This window comes from Podarcis erhardii (assembly GCF_964252035.2).
Source record: "Podarcis erhardii genome assembly, chromosome: 5".
NCBI lineage: Eukaryota > Metazoa > Chordata > Lepidosauria > Squamata > Lacertidae > Podarcis > Podarcis erhardii.
Genome location: NC_138509.1, coordinates 57,807,729 through 57,833,291, shown reverse-complemented (window position 1 = coordinate 57,833,291; position 25,563 = coordinate 57,807,729). Strand labels below are relative to the sequence as shown.

General features: G+C 46.5%; 1 protein-coding gene across 1 annotated transcript; it reads right to left on the bottom strand.

Annotated features, from left to right (window-relative positions):
- Positions 1-558: 558 nt before the first annotated feature.
- Positions 559-25,308, bottom strand: LOC309342972 (solute carrier family 2, facilitated glucose transporter member 9-like). Its single transcript, XM_081864001.1, has 12 exons — positions 24,936-25,308; positions 20,081-20,179; positions 19,652-19,812; positions 17,528-17,652; positions 16,850-16,995; positions 15,324-15,456; positions 14,963-15,150; positions 13,698-13,808; positions 9,244-9,345; positions 8,530-8,605; positions 5,167-5,294; positions 559-1,940 (listed from the first exon to the last, which is right to left on the bottom strand). The coding sequence occupies exons 1-12, from the start codon at positions 24,978-24,980 to the stop codon at positions 1,695-1,697; spliced, it is 1,560 nt and encodes a 519-aa protein (XP_081720127.1). The 5' UTR covers positions 24,981-25,308; the 3' UTR covers positions 559-1,694.
- Positions 25,309-25,563: the final 255 nt, after the last annotated feature.

Genomic DNA, 25,563 nt, shown 5'->3' with positions numbered 1-25,563 from the left:
CCTCCATGAGGGACTGAGCCCTGTGGAATGCCTTACCTGCAAACTCCAACTGGAATCGTCCCTGCCATCTTTCAGGTGTCTCCTGAAAACTGTTTAGACAGGCTTTCATGACAGGATTTTTTTCTTTTCTTTAAATTAACCAGTATGTACTGATGTTTTTAATTATGCTTCACTTATATTTATAGGTTGATTTTTACTGTATTTTACTGTAAGCTACCTTGTTATATTTTATGAAGGAGTGGATTACAAATTTTCTAATAAAATAATAACTGCAACTCTGGAAAGAGTTCATCTGGCTGAACTAGATGCTAAATGAAGTACATGTAACAATTCTACCTCTGGCTCCCACAAAAAACCTGTTCTGGTAACAAGTGATATAAAGCAGAGAACCCACAAGGGGAGGGTGTGCTTAACCCTTTCCCCATCCACTACCCTAATTTAATTTATTAATGGGAATCCCTTCCATTCTTCCTTCATGGATCTCAAGGCAGCCTACATATGGTTCTCAGGTGATTCCATTCAAGCACTGACAGGGCCCAGCTTAGAATAGAGAAGAAATTCAATTTTGCTTGCATTTTAGTGAAAAACTGCCTAATCTGCCATCTCAAACCAATTAATGAACCAAAACACAGCTATCCTTCAAAATTCACACTTCTCAGAACACAAACCCAAAAGATTCCTCTTTATTTTCAATCTCTGGGGCTGGGTTGGAGGGAAGCAACCTGGAAAACACAACTCGGAAGCATTGTACAACAAATCAGAATGAATCCTCAATAACCAGGTGGTCTGGAAATAACCTCAGGTTCTGTGGGGTGATGAGGGAACCTGTGGCCCACCTGATGTTGTTGGACTCCAATTCCCATCAGTCCAATCTAGCATGGCCAAAGGTCAGGGGTGACAGAAATTGTAGTCCAGCAACATCTAGAGTGCCACAGATTCTTAATCTCTGGTGTATGCCATACTGAGCTTGAAGGGTTACAAGTTCCCTGTCCCTGGAATAGTTTTGTTATTAATGAATCAGTGTTGAGTGGAATGTCCCAGCAGTGTATTGCTCTTGCTCTGTTAGGGAGTAAATCAGTGACTGGATGGGCATTTGACTTCTGTCTTTGCCTTTTGGGACACAGTGGCATGTGGAATGTATATGTGCTCTTACAGGTACTGAGTTTGTCTTTTGGTGTGGTTCAGACATTGCTGTTTAGTTGCAGCACTGCTGGGAAGACTTGTTATTGGTGATCTCTCAATAGGATTTCCAGTCATGTGTTGGCATGACTACCAGAAAAATCGGGAAGCAGGTGAGGAGATCTCCAAAAAATCCTCAAAATGCCTTAAAGGAAAAAGGATGAGTCCCATTCATGACATTCTGAAAAAACTGTGTGTATAAACCAAGTTCCTGAGGATAGCTATCCCTCAATGCTACTAATTTCCGGCCCTCAGAAGAAGACAGTAAAGGAGGAAGAAAGGATTTGGGACAGAAGTGCACCCAAAATACCTGGGGGCAGAGTCAGACTTCTTAGGTTTAAATTAGATGCTTCTCCGCAAATCTTCCCCCCGGTCCCTTTTGTGCTGCTGGTCCAGGCAAGATGAAAGAAGTTACAGGAAGAGAATCAGTATTATTGTCTCCCTTTGCCATTTCAATGAGGTGGCTTCCCCACAATAGGAGAAATGGAACCCCCAAAACACTGAATGGGAGATCATCATGGAGGGTTGGATCCTGAGCCAGAGAGTTCCAGGGAGCTGTTCTCCAGGGCACCATAACCGTTGAACTTGATCATCTTGACAGAATCTGGTAAGCTGGAGAGGAAGGAGGGGCGAGAGGCAAACATGTGGCTGATTTCCATAAACGTCTTGTTTTTGGTCTCGGGGATGATGAAATAGACATACAGTGCCACCAAAAGGCAGACGCCACAAAAGACCAAGTAGCAGAAGGCACCAGCAGACATCTGGGAATGGAAACAAAGAAGAGTCCAGATAAGCAGAGGGACACAAACAGGCTCTACCCAGTCCTCATCCATTTGGTTGGTTCAGTGCACTAAGAAGCAGCCTCCAGCATTTTGAGTGTTTAGGGCACCCTCTCTGTTAGCAAACCCCAGCATCTCCCATTCCTCAACATCACAGTTTCTCTTCTTACCTATTAAGGCCTCTTAGGAATATAGGAAGACGCCTTACATGAAGTCAGGCAATTGGTCTGTCTAGCTCAGTATTGTTTACACCGAGGGTTGGAGAACCCTTTTCAGCATTTCCTCCTGGAAGCCACATGGAAGGTGTCGGGTGTGAAGAGGCAAAAATGAGTTGAGCAACAAATAAAAATATTGCCACTGTACAGTAGGCTAGTTTCTGAACATACTTATACATCTCTCTCTATCTTCCATCCAGGCAACAAAAGGCATGGTCAGGGTATAAGCAAAAACACCCCAAGAGGGTGTGAAGCAGAGTTTGTGAGAGGCAGGGCATGGGAAGAAGGTGTGTGGCTGGGGATCAGGTGCGGTGTGGGAAGAGTTCTGAGGGCCAGACAGAAATGCTTTGAGGGCTGCATTTGGGCCTTGGGACTAAGGTTCCTCACTCCAGTCTACGACTGGCAGCAGCTCTTCAGGGTTTTGGGCAGGGTTTTCCTTGAGCTCTACTTGGAGATGCTGCAGAATGAACCAAATCTGTGGCTCTACCACTGTGCTATTGCTCTTCCCCTTCCTCTTAATGTGTTTCCTTCTGGCTCCGTGGGGAATTTAATAATATAGATCAGGGTGGTTCAATGCACAGCCATTGAGGCCTTTTTTGGTGGCCCTTGGCAACATTTAATGCTCTCCCCCAGCCCTTTCCATGCCTTCTCAAAGCTGGTTAAGTGAGGTGCTGGGCTTTGGGAAGGAGGTAGAAGGGCTCTAGGACCTGGCCAGAGCCTTGCACCTTATCCCCAAGCCCGGTGCCTCGCTTACCTGACTTTGGGAAGGCAGCACGGGGGGGGGGGGGGAGGGGTTTTGGCCTCACTCTCCTCCCCCCATGCAACAAGGCAGTGTGTGGCCTGTGAGTCCCATGTCACACCACTATTGTAGCCCCCTTGCTATAAAAAGTTGGACTGCCCTGATCTAGATTACACAGTCCTAAAATTTAGTACCAGAAGACTCTTAATTCTGTGACTGAAGTGAATTAGCATAGTTACATACACACACCTTCACCATATACGACTGGTATGTCAAGAAGTGCTAGATTACTTTTCTGACCCTTCAACAGGAAACCTTCACTTTGGCTTTCCAGTGCTGTTTACATAAGAGAAGGCCTGGTACTTTCAGAATATAATGATTTCATGTCTTGGGGCAGGGAATGGTGTTTACAAAGCAATGGAATTGGTTTGCCATTTGGCGCATCCACGCGATCTGATTAGGGAATAACTTGTCAAGACCAGATGGCTTTGTTGCTGGTTCTCTCTCTCTCTCCGTGTAATGTGACGAAGATCACAACTGGTCTTGTGTTTCTTTAGAGCAGAGGGTAGACAATGTGGTGGCCTTCCAGATGTTGCTAGACTACCGTTCCCACCATCTTGCTGGCCATTGGCCATACTGGCTGTGGAGGGGAGTTCGACAACATCTGGAATATAGGAAGCAGCCTTTCACTGAGTCCGGCCATTGATTCATCCAGCTCAGACCCATTTACACTGATTAGCAGAGGCTCTCCGGGGTTTCAAGTCAGAGCCACTCCTAGCAGTGTCAGTCTGAGACATTTTGCCGCTGTAGGCAAAACACTCCGCTCCCTCTTCCACAGATCCAGGTCCCCACCCCTCCCTGCTGCCAGCCCATCACAGCAACAGCACCCTCACCTGCAGTTGTGCCCATGCTGCTGCCAGAACGCAGCAGCAGCAGCAAATGGGGGAATGACAAGGGGGCAGCAATGAGGACAATGGGGCTGGCAGCAGTGCAATGGGAGGGTGGAGAGGGCAAGGGGGTCGGATCCGCTATTTGAAGCAAATGGCTTCACCTTGTCTAATGTGTGGGCTGTCCCTGACTCTCAGTGCTACCTGGGACAGATCCTGTGACCTACTGCATGCAAGGCACTACCCTACCCTGGATGACCACCCCTGCTTTATGCAATATATAATAAAGGTTCAGAAAGATACACTGCCCCCTCTCTTTTGGTACTAATTTTGTTGCTACCATGGGGGCATCACCAGCTTTGCTATGGCAGTCTTCTCCTATTTGGTGCCTTCCAGGTGTTTTGAGCTACAGTTCCTGTAAGCCTCAGCCAGCATGGACCACAATGATGGGAGAGCTTCAGTCCAGAACGTCTGAAGGGCATGAGCTTGGGAAGGCTGGTCTACTGTAGCGTGTGTTTTCTGCCACTCAGAATGCTGGAGCATGACCCCATCGCCACTACCGAGAAAGAACTAAGCTATGCAGTACCTATGGAGCTCTTTCCCCATTTCTAGTAGAAAGTTCTAGGTCACACAGAAATACAGCATATGGTTCTCCTCTGTGCTGTGTCCTGCAACGACTGCTAGAAGGAACCTGCCATGAGAACTACTAGGCCAGGCATAGGCAAACTCCAACCCTCCAGATGTTTGGGACTACAATTCCCATCATCCCTGACCACTGGTCCTGTTGGCTAGGGATGATGTGAATTGTAGCCCCAGACATCTGGGGGGCTGGAGTTTGCCTATGCCTTCATTTTTTTTTAAAATAATATTTATTAGAAATTTCCAATTACAAAAAAAAATAAAAAGAACAAAACATCCCAATTTAAAATCTTATTTTCAGTAGCATCTTTCCAGGACTTCCCCTCCCCTCCCCCTCTTGTATTCCAATTCTTACAAATGAATTCAGCAAATTCTTATCTCAGATTTTGAACTTATTATCATTAGCCCAGTTTTAAAAATATTTTCCCATCCCCTAAAATCGACCTGTTCCCTTCCGCGCGTTCCCTCCTTTAATATACAATACAGATTAAAATAATCAAATATAATTAATTAAAATAAAATTGTAAAAATATAATTAAGATAATCAAATATAATTTTACACCCTTTGGATTCCAAATTTCCCTCCCCCCTTTCCCGGTTGCGTTCCCAATGTTCATCAACGTCTGATGTCTGAGTTTGCCTATGCCTTCAATAGGCATTCTGCTCTCTTGCCTTGCTAGTCAGGGGACCCCAGAGCCTACCAGCCTCTCAAAGGGGCCCAGTATTACCTGCAGGAAGGGAAACACAAAGCCAACAGTGAAGTTGGAGAGCCAATTGAGGGACCCACCCACAATGTAGGCCGATGGCCGATGCGATTGCTTGAAGAGTTCAGCTGTCATCAGAAATGGAACCCCAGCTGTATGGGAAAGACGGCACTCAGAATCAAATAGGCCAGGCTAGGCTTTTAATCCGACCCCCTGTTAGTGGGGCCAGACTATCAAAGTCAGAACCTGCAAATAACCCTTGCAGGGGTGAATCTATTTCAAATCATCAGGTTCCCCAAAGATGTTTATTATTATTTATTAAATTTGTATACCACCCTATACCCACAGGGCAGCTACAACACAAAAGCACAAAACACATAATAAAAATAAAAATAAAAAACAACCCAGCAATAAATCTTAATTATTAAGATTGACATTAAATAATGTTGCACAAGACGGGGCATTTATTTTGCTCATTGCTGCCCCCTGCAGCGACAAATTGGAAGACCACCTGCACAGACAACCACTTAAATTTAATCTGTTTTAGCATTTTAACTTTTGCATGTTTTAAAGCATGGTTGCAAATTTTCATCTAACATTTTTATCTTTTTATAAACTGCTGTGAGTTTGTTTTTGTTTTTTTACAACCAAGCAGTATATGGATTTAAAGAAAGAAAGAAAGAGAAAGAAAGTAAGTTAGAATTGTGCCACATTTTTGGCCCCAGAACAGGGCAAAACACATACTATAAAGGATGCAAAAGCCATTAATCAAACTCCCTGTCTTTTACTTTTTGCACTTCTTTTCACTCAGTCCATTGCTGCTTTGTCACTCCCTTTAAAAAAACCCAAGAGATCTCAGACAATCACGGGTGATGCAGTAAAAGTGATGATGTTGTGGAGCCAATCAGATTTGGCTACTTGACAAAAACAGTGAGGAGGCCCCGCTAAACTGCATTGCTCTAATCTGGCTCTATCTAGGCTGCCAGAAGTCACATGGAAATGTTTGTTTGAGTGCACATCCAACTGAGATCAGTTGAATAGGTGACACCCACACCTGAATGTGCACTTGGATGCATACCAGAATGCACATCTGAGTGAAGATGTGGCCTGTCTGCACTACGTTGCTCTCAGTAGGTTGCGAGCATGAATGCCCATTCCAACACATGTTCTGGTGCATCCAGAGCTGGAAGAGGGCTTCTGAGTGAGGGCAAAGCAGCGTAACTGCAGCAAAGGAGGATTGTCAGCCTAGTTTCCAAGGCAACAGAGATGTGGTCCCTCTCCCCCCACAACCCATAAACACTTCTGCATGCTTTTGAGTACCCCCTCTAATTGCTGTAAGTGAAGGACTGCTTATCAAGGGGCATAAAGACATTCACAAAACTGCTCTCTGGTTCAGCGTAGCCCTACACACTTGCGTATAATATGGTGATGCTGATGACAGACACTTCTTTAACAGAAGGAGCCAAGACCTTGTGCTCCTGCAACAGAAAGGTTTCAGATCTATCTGCCGTAGTGCATCAAGAACTGCCGTCTTTACATGGTGGTAGTTTAGGCAGCACCACTTTCTTTCAGGAACACAAGGGACTGCTTCTTGAAATAATAATAATATTTGTTGTTGTTAAAAAGAATCACCAGCCTTAATAATACTGGGGGGAAATCCATCCAGGGATTGTTAAGAAAAACCCCTGATTGAGCATTGCTCACAGATCACCCAGAGTGGGAAGAGAGATATTTTTATTTTAAAAGTCAGATTCATCATTGTTTGTGAACAATGAGCCATTAAAATCCTAATTAAAGATGTAATTACAGCGAATAAATTCTGGGCCGACAATGAGTTATGGATCTGTTGGCGGCTATACTAATACATCAATTGGGTAAACCAGCAGCTGCCTCGTCCATCATATTTAGAGGGCTCTGCTTTGGCCCTTTCGTTAGCAGAAATCGCAGGAGTTGCCTCTGAAATCCAAAGCAAGACACCGTTAGGCAATTCATGCCGCACCAGTTTTAGGGCATGGCAGGTGGTGACAGATTCAGATTCCCACCAGTGGCCTGCTGACCATGAGCCTTTGGGTACTCAAAATGCCAGAACCAAGGCAGGGTATGCCTCTGAATACCACATGCTGGGAATCAGAAGTGGGGGGGGGGAATGCTGTGGTCATAGCCCTCAGGTCCTGCTTGCGGGCTTCCCACAGGCATCTGGTTGAGAATAGGATGCTGTGAGAATAGGGTGCTGGGCTACATGGGTCATTGGCCTGATCCAGCAGGTCTCTCCTTACGTTCTTAAGTCCATATTCTCATATTATTGGTCAAGAGCAGTGTAGGATTGTTATCAAATAAATAAATAAATAAATAAATAAATAAATAAATAAATGTCCTCAGCACTTAGGACAATTCAAATAGTGGGGTAGGAGAGATTTAAAAAATCACATCTGGCAACCAATGTGTCCCTTTGGATAGTACCCAGGTAAAGGGACCCCTGACCACTAAGTCCGGTCGCGGATGACTCTGGGGTTGTGGTACTCATCTCACTTTACTGGCCGAGGGAGCTGGTGTTTGTCTGCAGACAGCTTCCGGGTCATGTGGCCAGCATGACTAAGTCGCTTCTGGCGAACCACAGCAGCACATAGAAATGCTATTTACCTTCCTGCCACAGCACTTTGACGTGCTTTCGAACCGCTAGGGTGGTAGGAGCTGGGACCGAGTAACGGGAGCTCACCCCGTTGCGGGGATTCAAACCATGATCTTCTGATCGGCAAGCCCTAGGCTCTGTGGTTTAGACCACAGCGCCACCCACATCCCACTAGTGCCCAGGTAGACAAGTCTAAAAAGCCCAGGTCACAAGCTTTCATGGCCCTCTAGGGGTTATGGTGGCTCATTTTCCAGAAGTCATGTATTTAGCCTAAACACTGGAAGTGTATACTCAATTCTGACCAAACCAAGCCTCCTAGAGCAAAATATACACCAGAGTTAATGCTAAATATGGTACATTACTTCTGGTAAATGAGCCACCATAGCTGCTAGAGGGCCATGAAAATTTGTGTCCTCAGGCATTTTAGACTCGCCTTCCCATGTACTATCTCAAACCAAAAGAGCACATTGGTTGCCAGATGTGAAATATATTGGCATTATTTTCAGCTCTTCTACCCCACTAAGAAGAAGACTCATTGCACCACTCATTGCATCTCCTGTAAGACCCAAAATAACCTGAATCCTATCAGCAAACTTCTTACATTCCCTCACAGTCCTGTTCTTGCGGGCCACAAGCTCAGACCAGGTTTCCTGTGATCTCAGCCTATCCACAGCTTTGCTGGTGCCCAGGGATCTTGAAGAGGAGCTTTGTCGCCTTGTTATTTCTTTGGATGCCTCTGTCTGGCACCGGAAACGTACCTGGTCCCATGCAGAATCCTGCAATGATGCCAATGACACATGCCACACTGACGTAACGCATCCAGGACACAGTTGCCTGTGGGAAGGACAGAAGGTTATTGAGAGAGTTTACATAAATGCAGCTGGGCCCCTTTGGCTCATTCAGTTCTGAGATTCCACCACTACATCCAGGCCTGCATCCTACAGCTCCATTGACCACACTCAGTTCCAGTCTGCAGACTGCTAGCTGTGCCAATCCTGTGACCCTTGCTTGAGCAGACACCTCCGTTCCAAGCAGCTGAGGCACAACACCCTGCTGTCATAGCTCCAAGCTTAGCTATTTGCTTCCTAACTTAGCGGGTGTCCTCCACCTAGCTTGACCAATATTCCAGAGGTGGTAGTTCTCTTCCATCTCCTGATTCTCAAATAAACCTGCCCCCCTCATCCTGCCCCCTTGCACTCATCCCTGTTTCTGTGTGAGGTCACACCTGTACTTGCACCAATTTTATGAACTAGGACCAAGCCTTGCTTATGTTTACACTTTAGCATTTAGGTGTGAAAAAGGAAACCAGTGGTATAGATATAGCAGGATAGAGTTTCTGAGGATCCACCAGCACTTCTGATCCCACTGTGCAAACTGAAGCACAAAATCTAATAGCGATTGGGGGGGGGGCGGACTGCAGAGACGTTGTCAGCCATCCATGGGTATATAAGTGTCTATGGGGCTGTTCCTACCTGCAGAATCAGGGACAGGGTGATGCCTGCACAGCAGATGCCCATGAAACAGAACCCAACTATGATGAGAGGGCGACGTCCCAGCTTCTCAATGGTGAAGCACTGTCAAAGAGAAAGGGGGAAATCGAGGAGACAGGTTGCTGGCTAGTTGTATTAGGGTTTTCCATGTGTCTCTGTCTGTTCTGAGATGGAGAATTTGTGACCCTCCAGGCAGGGCTGGTTCTACCATTAGGCAGAATGATGCAGCCGTGGCCTTTTCTTCAGTTGAAGGACAGAGTTATGTGTGCCTCACAGCCTGTACCTGCCTTTCTTGGAGGCAAGGGAAGACACTGCCTCATTGCTGGTGTTGAAGTAAGATTCAGTTGCTGGTCCAGTTGGCTTCTGAACATGGAATGGGAGAGGAAAACATTTTATACCTTGCCTCAGGCAGCAAAGTATCCTGAGCCAGCACTGCCTGCAGATGTTGTTGGACTACAACCCCTATCATCCCTGACTATTGACCATGCTGTTTGGGGGAGATGAGTCCAATAATGTCTGGAGGGCCAGAGGTTTCCATCCCTGGTCTCTGCGATCTCCCCAAATATATACACAAAGTATACAGACAAGCTTATTGCATAGACGCCAACAGTACTGCATGGAGTATAATCATTCTTAGCTACGTAGACAGTGCATGGATGCAGAACCATCTTGTCCCATTGCTTATACCAGTGGTGGCCAAACTTGGCCCTCCAGCTGTTTTGGGACTATAATTCCCATCATCCCCGACCACTGGTCCCATTAGCTAGGTATGATGGGAGTTGTAGTCCAAAAACTGCTGGAGGGCCAAGTTTGGCCATCACTAGCCTATACAATGGGGCTAGAATGCCAACCATTAGAAATTCTGGGTTTGGTTCCAGAGCTAGGGGATGTCAGAATCTCCACTCGGCCAAGCTGATAAACCCTCAGCTTCCGGCCGAGTCTCCAGAATCGCCTCCGACGAATAATTAACGAACTCAAGCCTTTGATGAGGCTCCAAGGCACATTCTAGTCAACAGAGTTCCCAGCACAGGGAAGAGACGAGAAGTTTGGGCTACATTGTAAAGAGTTTTATTTCTAAGCTACACAGTCAGAAAAGACATCCTCTCTCTATGAAAGCAGAGAGCAACTGGAACAAAGAAACAAAGGAAACAGGAAACCACTAACATCACATCCCGTCTCCCCTCCTGTGAGACTGGAAGGTCTCTGGAATGTAAACAGAGTCCTGTGATTCCAAGCAGCTGCTCAGTGGCAAAACAGAAACTAACAGGGGAGAGTGGGATCCAATATGGGATCCAGTATGCCCTAGTCAAATGCAGGGCATAAGTTTGTGCCCCAGTGCAACATCTTGCCCCTGCCCCACAAACATTTGTTCCCTGCAGGTGCGTGAGAAGGAAGCCCTACCTGTGAGTGCATGCTCAAGAGTAGGGGCTCCTTGTTTTTAGGGCACCTGGTTGTGCAGGTGTCCCAATGGCATAGCTTGTATACTGGGCTTCTACACACATGTGGTGGTGGTGATGGGGATCTGACCTTTAGAGCAATAGATCTGACACTGGTGGAACATCCACTTTGCATGCAGAAGGTCCCATGTTCACTCTCCAGCATCTCCAAGTAGAGCAGGGAATGTCACCCTGTCTGATGTTCTGCCCATAGAGAACTGCTGCCCATCGACAGTGGCTAAGCAAGATGAACCAATAGCCTGACTATGTGACATCTTCCTTATGCTTGGCATTGTCTCCTGCATTCTATTTTCCAAGATCAAATAGTTTAGGTCAGAGGCAGCCAACATAGTACCCTCCAGATGCTCTTGGACTCCCAACTCCCATTAGCCAGGGCCAGCATGGCCAAAGGTCAGGAATGATGAGATTTGTAGTCCAACAACTTATTATTATTATTTCTATACCACTTTATATTTTTAAGGGGGGGGGGAACAAAGCGTTTTACAACGCTCAATAAAACATCAAATAAAACAATCCAGAATAAACATTACTGAAGAAATTCAAATATAAAGTATATGTACAGAGTAACATAATTAACAGGAAACTAAACATTATCTTAAAGATTTCAAAATAAAACATTACAAAGGAGGTCAACATATAGAAGGCACAACATTAGCCTGGAAATGCACAGTCCTGGTTTTATTCCTAGCTTTGGGAAGGGCTTCTCATCCAATGTATTATGGGGCAGCTGCCATTGAAAAGCAGAACCGTTAAGTTCATCCCTAAGAGAAGAAGTGAGGTCGTTTTCATTAAAGCTGATGGAAAGGGGGTTCAGGAACAAACTTTTGTGGATGTACCCCTGGCTGGCTCTGCTCCAGCTATGGGAGCAGTTTGTGCACTGGTTGTGGAAGGAAGGAGGGTATCCTGGGAGCCAGAAGCCTATGGTTGTGATGGTGTGTGTGTGTGTGTGTGGGTGTGTGTGTGTGTGTGGAGAAGCTGCCAGAAGGAAACCAAAGCAGGAAAGCTGCTGACAGCAGAACAAATGCCTGTAATTTTATAACCAACCTCAGTGCATCCATTGGGGGCCGTTTTTGTCGGCACTCAGGAGCAATCAGGCTGATGGAGCGATGAGCTTGCCGGAGTTAGGCGTTGCTGATGGGCAGCAAAGGCGGTTGGTGGGCGGGAGAGCTATGTGCCTGTGTAATAGGGAGAGGCACAGGTCCGACATGGGCAGCCCTGGGTGATATCCAGCTGGAAATCTGCCCCAGCTAGGCTAAAATTTGGAGTCAAAGGGACGGTGACAGCTGGAATGAGCACCCTTGTTGCAATAAGACAAGATGCATTAGGTATGGGATCGTCCTGCCATTTATACCTCTCGTCTAACAAGCAAGCCAACAAACTAAATGCCGTACTGGATGTGTCCTGCAAATCTGTTGTTTATGTAACTATGCTTGCACCCCTCAGAAGCCTTTGCCGGAGTCTGCTGTATGCAAACATACGAGCTATTAGCAATAATCAGAAGGGTCCTTTTGACTCATCTCCCAAGGCAAATCATCAGTGTTACAAATGCCTGTCTGTTGTGGGAAGCAAGCAATCTGATTAATAAATGACTTCTGTCCTCCTACAATACTGCGAGTCCCTCTCCACAGACAGGAGGTGCCATTGATTATCCTCCTCTCTGTGGTAAGATGTCTGGGGGTGACGAGAGAAGGGGCTGTGACTAAGTCTGCATAATGATTCAACCCTTGAGTTTGAGAGACCATGCTGAGTGAGGCTGGTTTTGTGATCCCTCTGGCCTCCCAAGCCACAAGGCAAAATGCTCCACTCTTCTGTGTGCTGGCTGCTCTTTGATCACAGAGAATCTAGCAGTGCCTTGTCTACTCAGAAGTAAGTCCCACTCTGTGCGGGACTAGATGAGCCTTTAGCCCAGCGGTTCTCAACCTGTGGGTCCCCAGATGTTGTTTGACTACAACTCCCATCATCCCTGAGCTCTGGCCTTGCTAGCTAGGGGTGATGGGAGTTGTAGTTCAACAACATCTGGGGACCGACAGGTTGAGAAAGGCTGCTTAAGCCTGACCCAGCAGGGCTCTTATGTTCTTATGACTACAACGCTCATCATCCCTGATTATGCTACCTGCGGCTGATGGGATGTGGAGTGCAACATCTGGAGGTACCACACTGGCTGCCTCCATGTATAGGATTGCAGCCTATGGCCCAGTTCCCACATTGCCCACTTGAGGAAGAAAGGCATGGAACACAGTTCCCCTTTACCTATAAGTAGACTTGCTGCATGGTCCTCACTCCCTACCTCCAGTGGAGAAAGAGAGGCAGCTGGAGAGATCTTCCAAGCTTTTGCTTTTTATTCTGCCTGTGCCTTGACTGATGCTCTGTTAAGGAGAGCACTGCCACCACTCAGCAGGAAAGGCCCAGAAGAAACATAGCTAGGACAGGAAGGAAAGTACTGCTAGCTTAGGCTCCGTACACACCGTACATTTAAAGCACATTCCCACCGTCCTGAGAATGGTAGTTTGTTAAGAGTTATGGGAATTGTAGTTCTGTGGGGGTAAACTACAATTCCCAGGAGTCCCAGGAGGTGCTTTAGACTTATGGTGTGTATCCAGCCTCATAAACAGTATCTGGTGAGTGCTGAGGGCAAGTGAGCAGTTCTCTTCTGGTGGCTATGTTTGGCAACACAAGGAGAGCAGAGAATGAGTGCAAGAAAAGGCTCTTTGCTAGGACCAGGCAGTGACAAGCAACCTCACAGGTTCTCTTCTCCAAGAGCCCAGCTGTGAACAATATCCTTCCAGTTGAAAATGGGTAGAGAGCATCCTGAAGGAACCAAGAGTGTGCCCTCCACACTGGAAAGGAGTTAGGAAATTATTGCCCTGTCTCATTATGAAAAGTACATACAAATCTATTCTCTCAGTGCAAAAGGAAAGCAGAAGGATGATGCCCTCTTAAAGGACAAGCCAAACGCAAACTAGAGATTTCCACACTTACGCCTATCAAGCCAGCAACGACCTCAATCGCACCCGTGCCGACCGTAGTGTAGGGGATCTCTGGGTCAGGGATGCCGGCATTCTCAAAGATGACATTTGTGTAAAACCAGATCTGTCAATGAAGAGGAGAAATCATAAGCAGAGGGGGTAGGTGTGGCTTAGAAGAGTAGGAAGGACAGTGGCATACCTCGTGAGGCTGCAAGGAAATCCAGGGGACGGGTATGCAGGGAACTGCTGCAGAGTTGCGTGCCTATCCAGACCATTTCTGCCTATCCTCTCCTTTCATGCCAGTGGGACTTAGCAAAGACAGTTTGAGGGTCTGAGTTCAAATCAAAATTAGCTGGAGGCATGCCACTTTTCTCCGTTCTGTAGCACACTTGTAAAATAAGAAAAATCACCTTTTTTTGGCTGCTTATGGCAACCATTTGTATGCTGGTACTAACAGCACTTTTATTAAGATATGAGTGCCTCATTTTTAATCGCCCAACCCCTCCCTCCTGGGATTAATTATGCTCTACCATGAATTATAGTAAATCATTTTAATGCATGATGTAAAACATGAGTGGGGAGCCTTTTTCTGCCATGGGCTGTATTTGCTTGGGAGTAATCTGTTAAGGGCTGCATATCAGTGGTAGGCAGGGCTGGAGTGAAAAGTACATGCGGAACCCTTCTCCCTCCCTCCTTTTGCAAGCAGAGTGGGTGTCAGTAAGGCTCTATTCAAGGTGCACAAAGCCTGGAACTAGCTTACAAAACCCTAAAAGGCTTGGGACCTAAGTACCCAAGAATGTCAACCATCTCAGCCTGTTGGCAGTGCTGGGCGCTGCCTGTGACAGGGTCTCCATGGTGGTAGTTCCCCACTATTAACATTCTGGTGGAATTTTAAAACATCCCTGTTCCTCCAGGCATTTGATGGCTGAAAAGCACTGTTTCCTGCAAACTTGGCATTACTAGCTGTGACCGTTTTACAAGGTTTTAGATTTATTTATTTATGCATTATTTTTCTGTTTTGCAATTTGCCTCTATTTTGGGAGGAAAGGCGGTACGGAAATTTAAATAAATATTCATGATTTGGGAGGAGCAACAGTAACTCTTGACTTTTGGCACCTAGCTCAGAGTTCTTTGGCTCCAATTAGCGAAGGTGTTGCAGATACATGGGGGGTTTAAACGGGGGAAGAGAGCAGCGAGGTTGTGCTTGAATGAAGGTGCAGGAGGCGCAGGCCAGCCCAGCGGCCTTGTGGCAGGGGTGATCGACCCTGCAGCCCTTACCGCGTCAATCCCTGAGAGCTGCATGCCCATGTTGATCACCACGACGGAGAGAACTTGCCATCGCACAGAGGGATCCAAGAGCAGGTGCCACACAGACACCGTCTCCACAGAAGCCAGCGAGCGCTTCTCCTCCTGCATCTCTTCGATTACGTCCTGCACGTCGTACTTGCCCAGGAACCAACGCAGTGCTGTAGGGTTAAGACAACATGGGTGAGAAGAGTATCCAGGACAGGGATGGCCAGCTGGAGGCCTGGAGGCTGTGGGTAGCCCTGCCACGCAATGGCAAACTTTTCTTGCCTCTCATAGCCACCCCAAAATATTTCCAAGCGGTAAGGAACGAAGATCCTTTCACTTCCCTTACCATCAGTAGCTCCAAGGACGTTGTTCTTCTCAATAAGAAGGTAACGGGGGCTTTCTGGAAACCAGTGCAGAAGGATCAGCTGCAGGAAGGCAGGAACAACCACCAGCGAGAGGAAGAGAGGCCAGTAGGCATCCTAGGAGAGAGAGACACCCCCCCCCCCATGATGAGAGGGGTTTCTGCAGCAGCTTTCTGGCAAAGAGGATACTTTATGCAGGTTGTGAAACACAAAGGACTTGATAGATTAATGGCTCCTTTTCTGCAGCCCTTTCTCCATCTTTCTCCCCACAGAGTTATATAGGAAAGCCTAGTTCTGAAGGGTATAACTAGGGTTGCCATATTTCAAACTTTTGGCCAAAGTTGTTGAGCTTTTTTGCCGTTTTTGAGCTGTTTTTATGGGAAATCGGCAAATAACACTGCCGACATGGACTGCCATATGTCCGGATTTTCCCAGATATTTTCACAATTTCCGTCCAGATGCTGCTGCTGAATGCAGTATTCCAGATATGCCTAGGAAATTCCAAATGTGTAGTAAACCTAGGTGTTGCATTATTTTGGGTGTGGTGGGTGCGTAGATAGAAACAAGAATGACCTGAGCAAGATACTCCCCTCCTACACCGCATCTGTCTTCCCACACTTTCTCCAACATATTCCCTGATGCCTCCTCTTTTCTCTATGGCAGAGCCCTTTTCTCCTGTATAATGGCCAGATTTCTTATAACATTGTTATGGTCTTGCTATCTGATTTCTGCTGTGGGGATTAGCATTTGTGAATGTTAAAGGAGGCAGAATGAGTTCTTAAGGTTCCTTAATGGCCAAGAGGCCAAGCATGCCAGCAGGCACATCTTCTGTTAGGGAAATTAGAGCTAAAATGGCTGGGAATGGCTAGGAAATAACTGGAGACACCTCTGGGAGGGGAAGCCCTCCATCTATGCCCCATGTTTACCTTCATCTATGGTCAAATTGAATATTTGTAAATCAATATAGCAGAAACATATTAACTCGCCATCCATCTCTTCTTCCCAAAGAGAATAAAAGATGAATAAGTCATTATCCTAGAACTTCTCACCACTTGAAGAAGTGGGGAGCGCATTAAAAAAAAACATGTTTGGATTCAAGATGGCAAAAGCCCGTCTGCCTTTTCTAAACTAGTAGGAGAAATGGGGGCAGTGGAATGAAATGCAGCTTTGTTGCTCTTTTTGACAGCAGGGGTGATGGTGTAATCTGCTAGAGTGGTATTTAGCAACAGTGTGAGCTTGAGGATTGGAGGACAAGTCTGTTAGGTAGGCTAGACTCAGACAGTGATTTGCCTTAGGTGATTCAGTGAACTTCATGTCTGTAAGTTCATGTCTCCCCATCCAAAGTCCAACATGTTCATTACTACACCACCTTTTGCTAGCACACTCTTCTAGGACTCCCAGCTGCTCCCAGTGGTGCCCTTCCCATCCTGTCATCAGTTTACATTCTGACAGCAACGAAGCTAGCAGGCCTGGGCATTCTATGCAGAGAGTGGCACGCCTGGGCATTTACCTCTCCCAGCAGCTCTGGAAGGCCCAGGACTTGGGCAGAGAAGACCCCCAGACAGATGAAAATGCTTGGTACAAGGCCCAAGAATCCACGCAGGTTCTTAGGGGCAATTTCTCCCAGGTACATGGGCACCACACTGAGACAGATCCCTGGTAGGAAGAGGAAAGAAAAGGGAAGGAAGGTGGTGAATGACATGGCAATCAGCCAGCAGCCTCAGATACCTAAGGGTTAATATCTTCAGGAACAACTAAATCTATAATAACTTCCCGCAAAGTAGTCATATAAGTTCTGTTGCAGAATAATGTGTCATCTTAGCAATTAGTTTATTGTGGAACAAGATTTTATGGGCAGTGGCCTAATTCAGAAAGTGCATGCAATGAATCCACATTCAATAATTTGTGAATGTTCCCACTCACTCACTGTAGGTGGTAACTCATTTCTAACTCTCTAAATTAAAAAGCACGTTCTTTTGCTTTCCAAATCAGTGTGGAACGTCATGAGCAAGAGAGGCAGCAGTGGCTCTAATAATCTATATATACAGTACAGATATGCTTTTTGAGATGAATATGTAGTTTTCAGTGGCTGTGCATTACCTGGGCCCTAGAGGAGAAGGAACTACACTAGAGAAGGAGGAGACCCACACACAAAGTGAGGAAGTCTGGGCAGAGACATTTTTCTTACCAGAGTGAACGCCGGTTATGAAGCGTCCGAATATGACCATTTCAGGTGATTCCAAGTAGCGACTGAATCCCATTAACATACCAGCCAGGAAGACGAGGACGTTGCTACGGACCAAGGTACCATTCCTGGTAGAGAGGTCATTTATTTTAGATGGTTTCATTGAATCATGGAACCATAGAATTGTAGCAGTAGAAGGGAACAGAGGGTCATCTAATCCAATCCCCTGCAATGCAGGAATCTCAACTAGAACATACATGACAGATGGTCATCCAACCTCTTTGATTACAAAAAAGTTCCAAATAAAACATTTTGTTCCATCCCTGAGGTCCAAGGCTGGCTCACTCATGAGGCAAGGTGAGGTGACTGCCTCAAGTGGCACCATGGCAGGATCCATAGGGGCAGCTGATCCCGATGTAGAGCTTATTTCCTTGCACCTGAGGTAGATATTCACTCACCCATTCTTCCCTACCAGGGAGAGAGGCGTCATTTTTTGGTTCACCTCAGGTGCCAAAATATCTTGGGCCCTGCTGAACACTCTGCTTTCTGTTGCAACAAAATGCCCATCTGGCATCCCCATAATTGCCCCTCTGCCCCCTTCCTTCCTTGGTGCTTCTAACTCCTTTCCCCATTAGAATTGCTTTGCCAGATCCTAAGGCCTGTAGCCAGAGGTGGACTGACTAGCCAAATGGGATGTGGATCAGAGATGGCCCTTCAGACGTTACTAAACTATAACTTCCAGCATCCCTAGCCATTGGCTATGCTGACTGAGGCTGATGGAACTTAGAGTCCAGCAATGTCTGGAGGGCCACAGATTCTCCATCCCTGATGTAGATGATCACTGAGCAACCTTTCAGCTGGATGAATTGTTGTGATATCCAGAGTTTAAATGGAGACCACGGTTGTTTGCTAGAGCATATGGAAATTGTTCTGATGGTAGAGTTGAGATTTGGCAAGTAGCCTCAACTCAAATTAAATCTGGGATGTGAGTTGAGAGGCAGGCATAAGGAGTAGCTCTGTTTTGACAATCATAGCGTTATCCCAGCTGACACAACTGTTCTACATTTCTTTCTATTATTTATACACCCTCTTTAACAAAATATGTTTCCAATGAGCTTCAGGGACAGTTAAAGTGTCAGCTTAAAACATATTCAGAACAACCCACGGTGAAGAATAATTGTGCTTCCAAGTGATTCAGTTCATTCCTGATGCCCTAAAAAAATAAATACTTTTAAAGAACATGTCTCAACTGAGATGTCAAAGAGGACCATAAATTAACTGACAGTTTTTATACCTATCGTCTATCTTTGCCTTCAGAGAGTCACAGGTTCAGTTCCCAGCATCTCCTGGTAAGCCTGTGCTGCAGGCAGTGTAGACAAAACTGAGCTGGATGGAATAAGGCAGCTTCCAATGTCTCACATGTGTAGCCAAAAGTCAGTCTAGTCAGTGTCTTGCACTGTTGTAACCTCTTTGATCTTTTAACTGTTTGAATTCTAGAATCACTCCTGCCTTGATCACATTATCCAGCTCAATTTTAGCGCTGTCCTTAATGGTCATGAGGTTGAAGGCTAATGAATTGGTCACATCCATGGGTGCTGCAGCTTTCAATGGGAAGAGAGAGGCAGTTTCTGGCTTGCGTGCCAAAGCGGAACGGGGTTATGTAGTAGTACATTCCTGCTGTCTAAACTCTACGGGGATTAATGTGTGTTTTGTAACATTTGTGGGGGGACTTGGGCATGATACCTTCTATGGGCCTCCTCTCAGAGAAGACCTATCTACCTCCTCACTGCTGTTGCCACTGCACTTTTGCTTACACCTTCCCTTTGGCCACAGTCCATACACCTGTCCAGTGGGAGATGGGTCAGTGTGGTCTAAGGCTGCTTCTTCTGCTCTTTCTCTTTCCTCTTTTGTCACTGCTCATTGGCTTAGAAGGGACAGGCGAGCAGGCAATAGTGGCATGGAGCAATTGCAGCAGGGCTAGGGGTTGCCGGAGGGATGTGGGTACTCAGCTATGTGGAACTCAGTGCCAGTCATCCTCGCTTCCCTCCACATTGAATGGGTGGTGTATCTGTCAACACATCTTGGCTATGAATTGGAAATTCACTCTGTTTTTGGCCCTGCCCTTACCTTCCATATTGGGTTACCAGTACTCCCACAGGCAGGGATCCCACCAGGCCTCCCAGGGCAAAGACCGAGACAGTCAGTGAGTACATGAGAGTGAGCCGTGCTGGAGCCAGGCCCACTCCATAGCGCCGAAACCATGTTGTGTTATAGAAGGCTTTGATGTGCTGCAGTGGAGGAAGACACAACATGCAATAAAATTGTGAGAGTTCTAGATCTGTGTTCACCATCATCAGATTTTAACCACAGGTTATTTGGAGTCTTGTGATGTCTGTGGGAGACAGTATCAACCTAAGTGAGGTCCTGGGAGGAACAGAAAGGGGTCAATTCAACATGGCGTATCAGGCCAGGAAGTGGAGAGAGGGGCATTCTAGCTCAGCAGAGGATGGAAGGCTCTATGGTGGTCAGTGTGTGCACTTTCTGTCTGAATCTTACCGCTGCTGGAGAGTTCACCACAGCCAAATTGTAGCCATACAGCATGGAAGACCCAAACGATGACAGCAATGTGACAGCCAGCAGAGGGAAGGTGAGGTGCTAGGAAGGACAAGAATACATGTCAGATAAGGAGGAGGTGGAAGTAGGTCATGAGACATACCAAGCATGGGACATTGTTTTGCCACCAAGAGTTGCTATAGATTGGTGAACCTACATAACAACAGTGGTTCAAAAGTTGGTGCAAAATTCCAGAGGTAGCAGAAGGCAGCAAAGATGCTCATAGGAAACCCTCCACTCCCCAAAAAGAAAAGAAAGAGAAACAACGCTAAGCATGTTTGGTGAGAGCTAAGTTTGTCCAAGTGCTGGAGCTCGGTGAGATTTACTGAAGGATTTGTTCAGCTGGTAAAAGAAGTTGATGAGAATCAGTGGTGGCCGGTGCCCCTTGGGACCAGAGGGGCAGACGGCAAGGGGGCCAACAAGAAACAGAGCCAGAGCCTATGGCAGGCAGAACTAGCTAAGTATAGTTTCGTCTCTGTTCTCCTCCTCCCTTCTTTCTGCAAAGAATAACAGCTAACAAGCAATGCTGCTCACTGGCTGGTTTTAAGTAAGAAGGCAGCAAGTGGGGGCTGACTGAGGGCAGACTGAGTCTTAATGGGCCAGCCTCCACTGATGAGAAGACACTGCACATGAACACTCTTCTGGTAAGCCGAACCAGCGTTGAGGAAACTGCATAACAAATAAATATAGGCAGCTTTCACCCCAGTGGTGGCTCGTGAGGCAATTACACTGGAGGACACCAGCATTGGCTGCATGGGAGAGGAAGACCCAGCACCCCTCTTGGGCGGCATTGCAAAGTAGCAGAAGGGTTAATACCACCATACCATGAAGGAAATCAGAATGGCAGGGTACTCGGGAAATAAAAAAGGTGCTTCCAAATTTGCCTATGACTGCACTTTCTCCAGAGTACAGAGAACGGCACCACACAATTAAAAGGGATTCAGGGAGTCGCTGTTTTCTTTATGCCAACATTGTGTCCACTGGATACTACAACTCCCACCAGCCGCAGGCACTATGCCCAATGGCCAGGGATGATGGGAGCTGTAGTTCAGGAGTATCTGGAGGGTACCACTTTGGCTATCTCTTTAAGCTATTCCTATGAATCATGTGACATCAAGGAGTTATTTCCTGGGCTGCCTGTGGTTTGGAGCAGTTTCAGCCAGAAGCCTCCTTCTGCTAGGTATTGCGGAACAGCTGGCAGGAAGAGAGAGAACTGGACTCCCCAGGATAGTTTAACAGAGAAACTTTTACAATCAACAAAGGGTTCTAACCACACCCATTAAGGACTGGAACCAATCAATGTTGCACAGACAGAGCATGTGAAAGCCTATCAGATAAGCTTTTGCTACTATGTGGATTTTGTAAGTCTTGTATTGTATCCAGAGAATACAAGCTATTGAGTGTCTAATGAACGTAGCAAAACAACATGAAAAAAGAAACCCATCATGGAAATTAATAAAATTGTCGCAAGCTAGTCTATTGGAAAATGGGTGGGTTCCTTGGGGGGAGGATTCTTTAGAACAATTCATGGTACTGTAATTAAGGGCAACAGGACCATAATTAGCTAGCAGGAAGTGTGGTAGAGGGAGGAAATCTCTCATTTGTCACAGAAACAGATCCATAAAGGGATCTTAAAAATACTTCCAGCTTTGCTAGTCCAGGTAGGTCCTGTAAGGGAATGTGGATTCCAGAGAAAATGGAAGCTGGTAGGACTTTAGAAATCAAATCATGGTGAATGCAGGCCCAGATTGTGACACTTATTTAGAGTAAGAATATCATGGGAAGGCATAATAAATTATCTGAGGTCAGATGTGAATGCCAAGGAACCTTTTCTTATTTTTGCACAAGAGTTTATCACCCAGCCTCTTAAAGGTTTATTATTATTAAAATATTTGCAATACTGACTTTCTATCACAAAAATAATTCAAGGTGGCTAGGCACAGACAGCAAAATGAGATGAAACCATAAACACGCATTATTGAAAGTGAAGCAATTGGACAATACAGAAGAGCCCACATTGCCCCTGCAAAATAGCAGAGTAACAAAAAGCACAGCCCTGCAAGACTGGTATATAGGAAGCTTAACCTGGAGCAACCATAGTAGCAACTAGAAGAGAATTTTTACAGCTACCCAAAGAGGAGGTGGATTCCCCAGAATTTCCACATATAGAGATACGCTGGTGAAATGTATTTTTATACGTACTGGAATAACTGGCTGGGATTCCCTAGCTTAGCTCATCCAAAATAGACCAGGCAGATGGTAGCAGCAGTGTTCCTTTTTAAGAATCAGGCAGAGAAATGAGAGGAAATGGCTGTAATCCTACAGTGGAGCATCAGAAGTTGCCTGGTGCCCATTGGGACTGGTGGGGTAGAGGGCAGAGAGCTCAACAGAAGGTGGAGCCAGAGCAAACTAATTGTTGCCCCTTTCCTCTTCCCTGCTGAGTTCTGCAAGTGCTGAGACCAGGGAGGAGGAAGCTGACAGCCAGTGCCACCCCTTGAGCTGGTTTCAAGTAAGGAGGTAGGCAATTGAGGGCTAACTGAGAGCAGACTGAGGTTGGTGGGACAGCGCTCCAGTAACCCCAATGGACCAACCTCCACTGGTATCAAGACCATCCACCTCAGTATTGCCAACACTGATAGGTAGTGACTTTCCAAGTTTTCAGGCAGGAGTCTCTTGGTCCTTCCTGGAGATGCTGGAAATTGAAGCTGGGACCTTCTGAATGGATAGCAGAGCATTCTCCTATGGACCTTCAGGTGGTTCCTCCCATTATACCTCTCTGTGGCATATGAGAGAGGAGGGCAGCTAAGCCATTAAGGAGAGACTTTGGGGTTGTTTCTGCGTTTACAGCATCATGCATCTCTCACAGAGTGAATGAGGGAGAAGTCAAAGGGGCACATGGTTTGGTGGACAGATGGGAAAGTGACGTTCTGGTTCAACATCCCTGTTTACTGCCACTTCTTCCAACATGGCACCATACAAGAACGTCAAGCTCACTATGCTGTTAAACAGAACGTTGGAAGCTGCATTATCCATTCATCTAGCTCAGCATTAACTACCCTGGCTGGCAGGGGCATAGCATGGGGAGTGCCAGGGGAGCTGTGGCTCTGGGTGCACAATTTTGGAGGTGGAATGAACCAGGCACCCCTATGCAGGTGACCTCAGAATGGTGCAGCCCAATGCTCCTCTCCACCCACCAAGGGCTGCAGTAGCTGGCCAGGCTCCCACCAGTGTGGACAAGCGAGCAGCTCAGTGCAGCCCCATTTTGCTCCAATGTGGGTGGGGTTGTTCCAGTGGCAAGGGCTGGGCTGGCATGTACTCTGGGTGCCAGCAACCAGTGCTACACCACTGCTGACTGGCAGTGGTTCTCCAGGGTTTCAGGCAGGGGACATTCCCAGCCCTACCAGGAGATGCCAGGGACTGGACCTGCCACACTCATGCTGTCATTCCTGGCTCACTTTGCTCTGTGTGCCTCGTGTTCTGAGACACAGAACACTGGCCATTATAGAACCTGCCTGAGCTGAAATGATAATTCAGTATTACTCCCTATGACTGTGGAAAATGGACAGATTATTTTCCTTCTGAACTGTAGACAGGCAGGACTTTTCAACATTCTAGGCTCAGGGGAACATGATTTCTAAACTGAAACTGGCCCAACATTTACTGTCAGCCATTTCTTCCTATTCTGCCTATGTTGGCTTGAAAGTCCTTTGCAGTCTAGTATTTTTCTCTGTGGAAAGATGTAGGCATTCAAATGCTGAAAGTAACCAGGACTGGTCCCTTAATACAGTGGTATGTTGGTTTACGAACTTAATCTGTTCCGGAAGTCCGTTCTTAAACCAAAGCCATTCTTAAACTGAGGCGCGCTTTCCCTAATGAGGCCTCCCACTGCTGGTGCCCTTCCACCGTTCAGCTTCCGTTCGTAGACCGAGGTAAACTTTGCCAAGTGGAACACTAGTTCCAGCTTTGTGGTGTTCATATACGGAATAGTTCATAAACAAGGCTGTTCTTAAACCAAGGTACCGTGTAGTTATTTTTTGAGGGGGGAGGAGCCTTGCCACAACTCATTAGCATATGGCAATAACTTAATAACATATACAGATCACCAATGATCTGCAAACCCAAAGAAAATGAAATAAAAACTACATAGCCAGGAGGCAAACTTAGAGCAGGAATGATTAAGCCTCATTCTCATAAACAGGACATGCAACAGACACAAACATGCAACAGACACAAGTGAAATGGGGGCTGCAAAGCACCCCAGCTGAAACATTATTTTATAAGGAGCTAGACAGCACCACTTCCAACACCCTTCCTCCCCCCCCTCCCAGCCCAGTAGCATCTGCAGCTGGTAAGATCTAAAGCAGGCACCCCCAAGCTTTGGCCCTCCAGATGTTTTGGACTACAATTCCCGTCATCCCTGACCACTGGTCCTGTTAGCTAGTGATCATGGGAGTTGGAGGCCAAAACATCTGGAGGGCTGCAGGTTGGGGGTGCCTGATCTAAAGCTTACTAGGCTTAGAAAGGTCTTTCTGGACTGAGTTCCCCACCCCAGTTTTGGCCCTGATTCCTTAGGCCAGCACAGCAAGCCCCATACCCTGGGAAGCTGGAAACTGTCACTCCACATATCCTAGAGCACAGTAGCTGAGATTATAGTCTTGGCCAGCCTTCTCAAGTCGTGTGCAATTAAAATCCCAGCTAATCCCTTAAGGAATGCTGGGCACTGCAGCACGCCAGGCTCAAGGGAGATAACCTTTGTGGCATATAGAAAGCTCCAAAAAAAACATCAACCCACACTTACCCCAGTGATCTTTCTGTGGAAGTCAAAACGCAGGTTGTTGTCCATTTGGGCAATCTCTGTCTTTTATGTCCAGACAATACAGTGAAGGTTCAGCAGGAAGAAGTGAAGTTGCCTGGCTGAGATCCACTTGCTCATTTCAGTGACCCATGATGGGATTGTCCAGGAGAGATGAAAAACTCAGCAAAGTAATACTTGATGCTGTAAGACCCTCTGGAGGCTCAAGCTACGGAGACGCAGACACACACCTCCCCACCCCCAAAAAACTTGCCAAATGACGGACAGAAAAAGCCACAAGCACATGGGCCAAGGCAGTAAAAGGAAGATAGGGAGAGAAAGATGCAAGAGACGGAAGAAAAGCTCTGTTTCATTAAGCCCTTAGAGGCAGTGCTCAATCACATGATGGTTGATGTGATTCGCTTCGCTTATTTGAGAAAGAGATACATAGTTCAGAACCTGGAGCCGCTAGGACCTTCCAGCATTGGCAGCTGCCCAGGGCAATATTAACTCTCTCTGTACCTGGATAAAGGTTGTAGGAGAAGGGATTAGCACATTAGAAATGTATAACAATAAGGGCCATTGTAGAGCTGAAGAGTGGTATTCAATTCAGCCTTGTTTAGAGTAGATCCAT

Bases quoted from the DNA above. Each gene is read 5' to 3' on its own strand.
- LOC309342972 (XM_081864001.1), bottom strand. From the start codon at position 24,980: ATGGACAACAACCTGCGTTTTGACTTCCACAGAAAGATCACTGGG. The intron at 16,996-17,527 runs GTAAGAAAAATG...TCTTCCTACCAG, and splicing joins CATAACCGGCGTTCACTCTG to GGATCTGTCTCAGTGTGGTG. The intron at 9,346-13,697 runs GTAAGTGTGGAA...TCTCTTTGACAG, and splicing joins TCGTTGCTGGCTTGATAGGC to TGCTTCACCATTGAGAAGCT.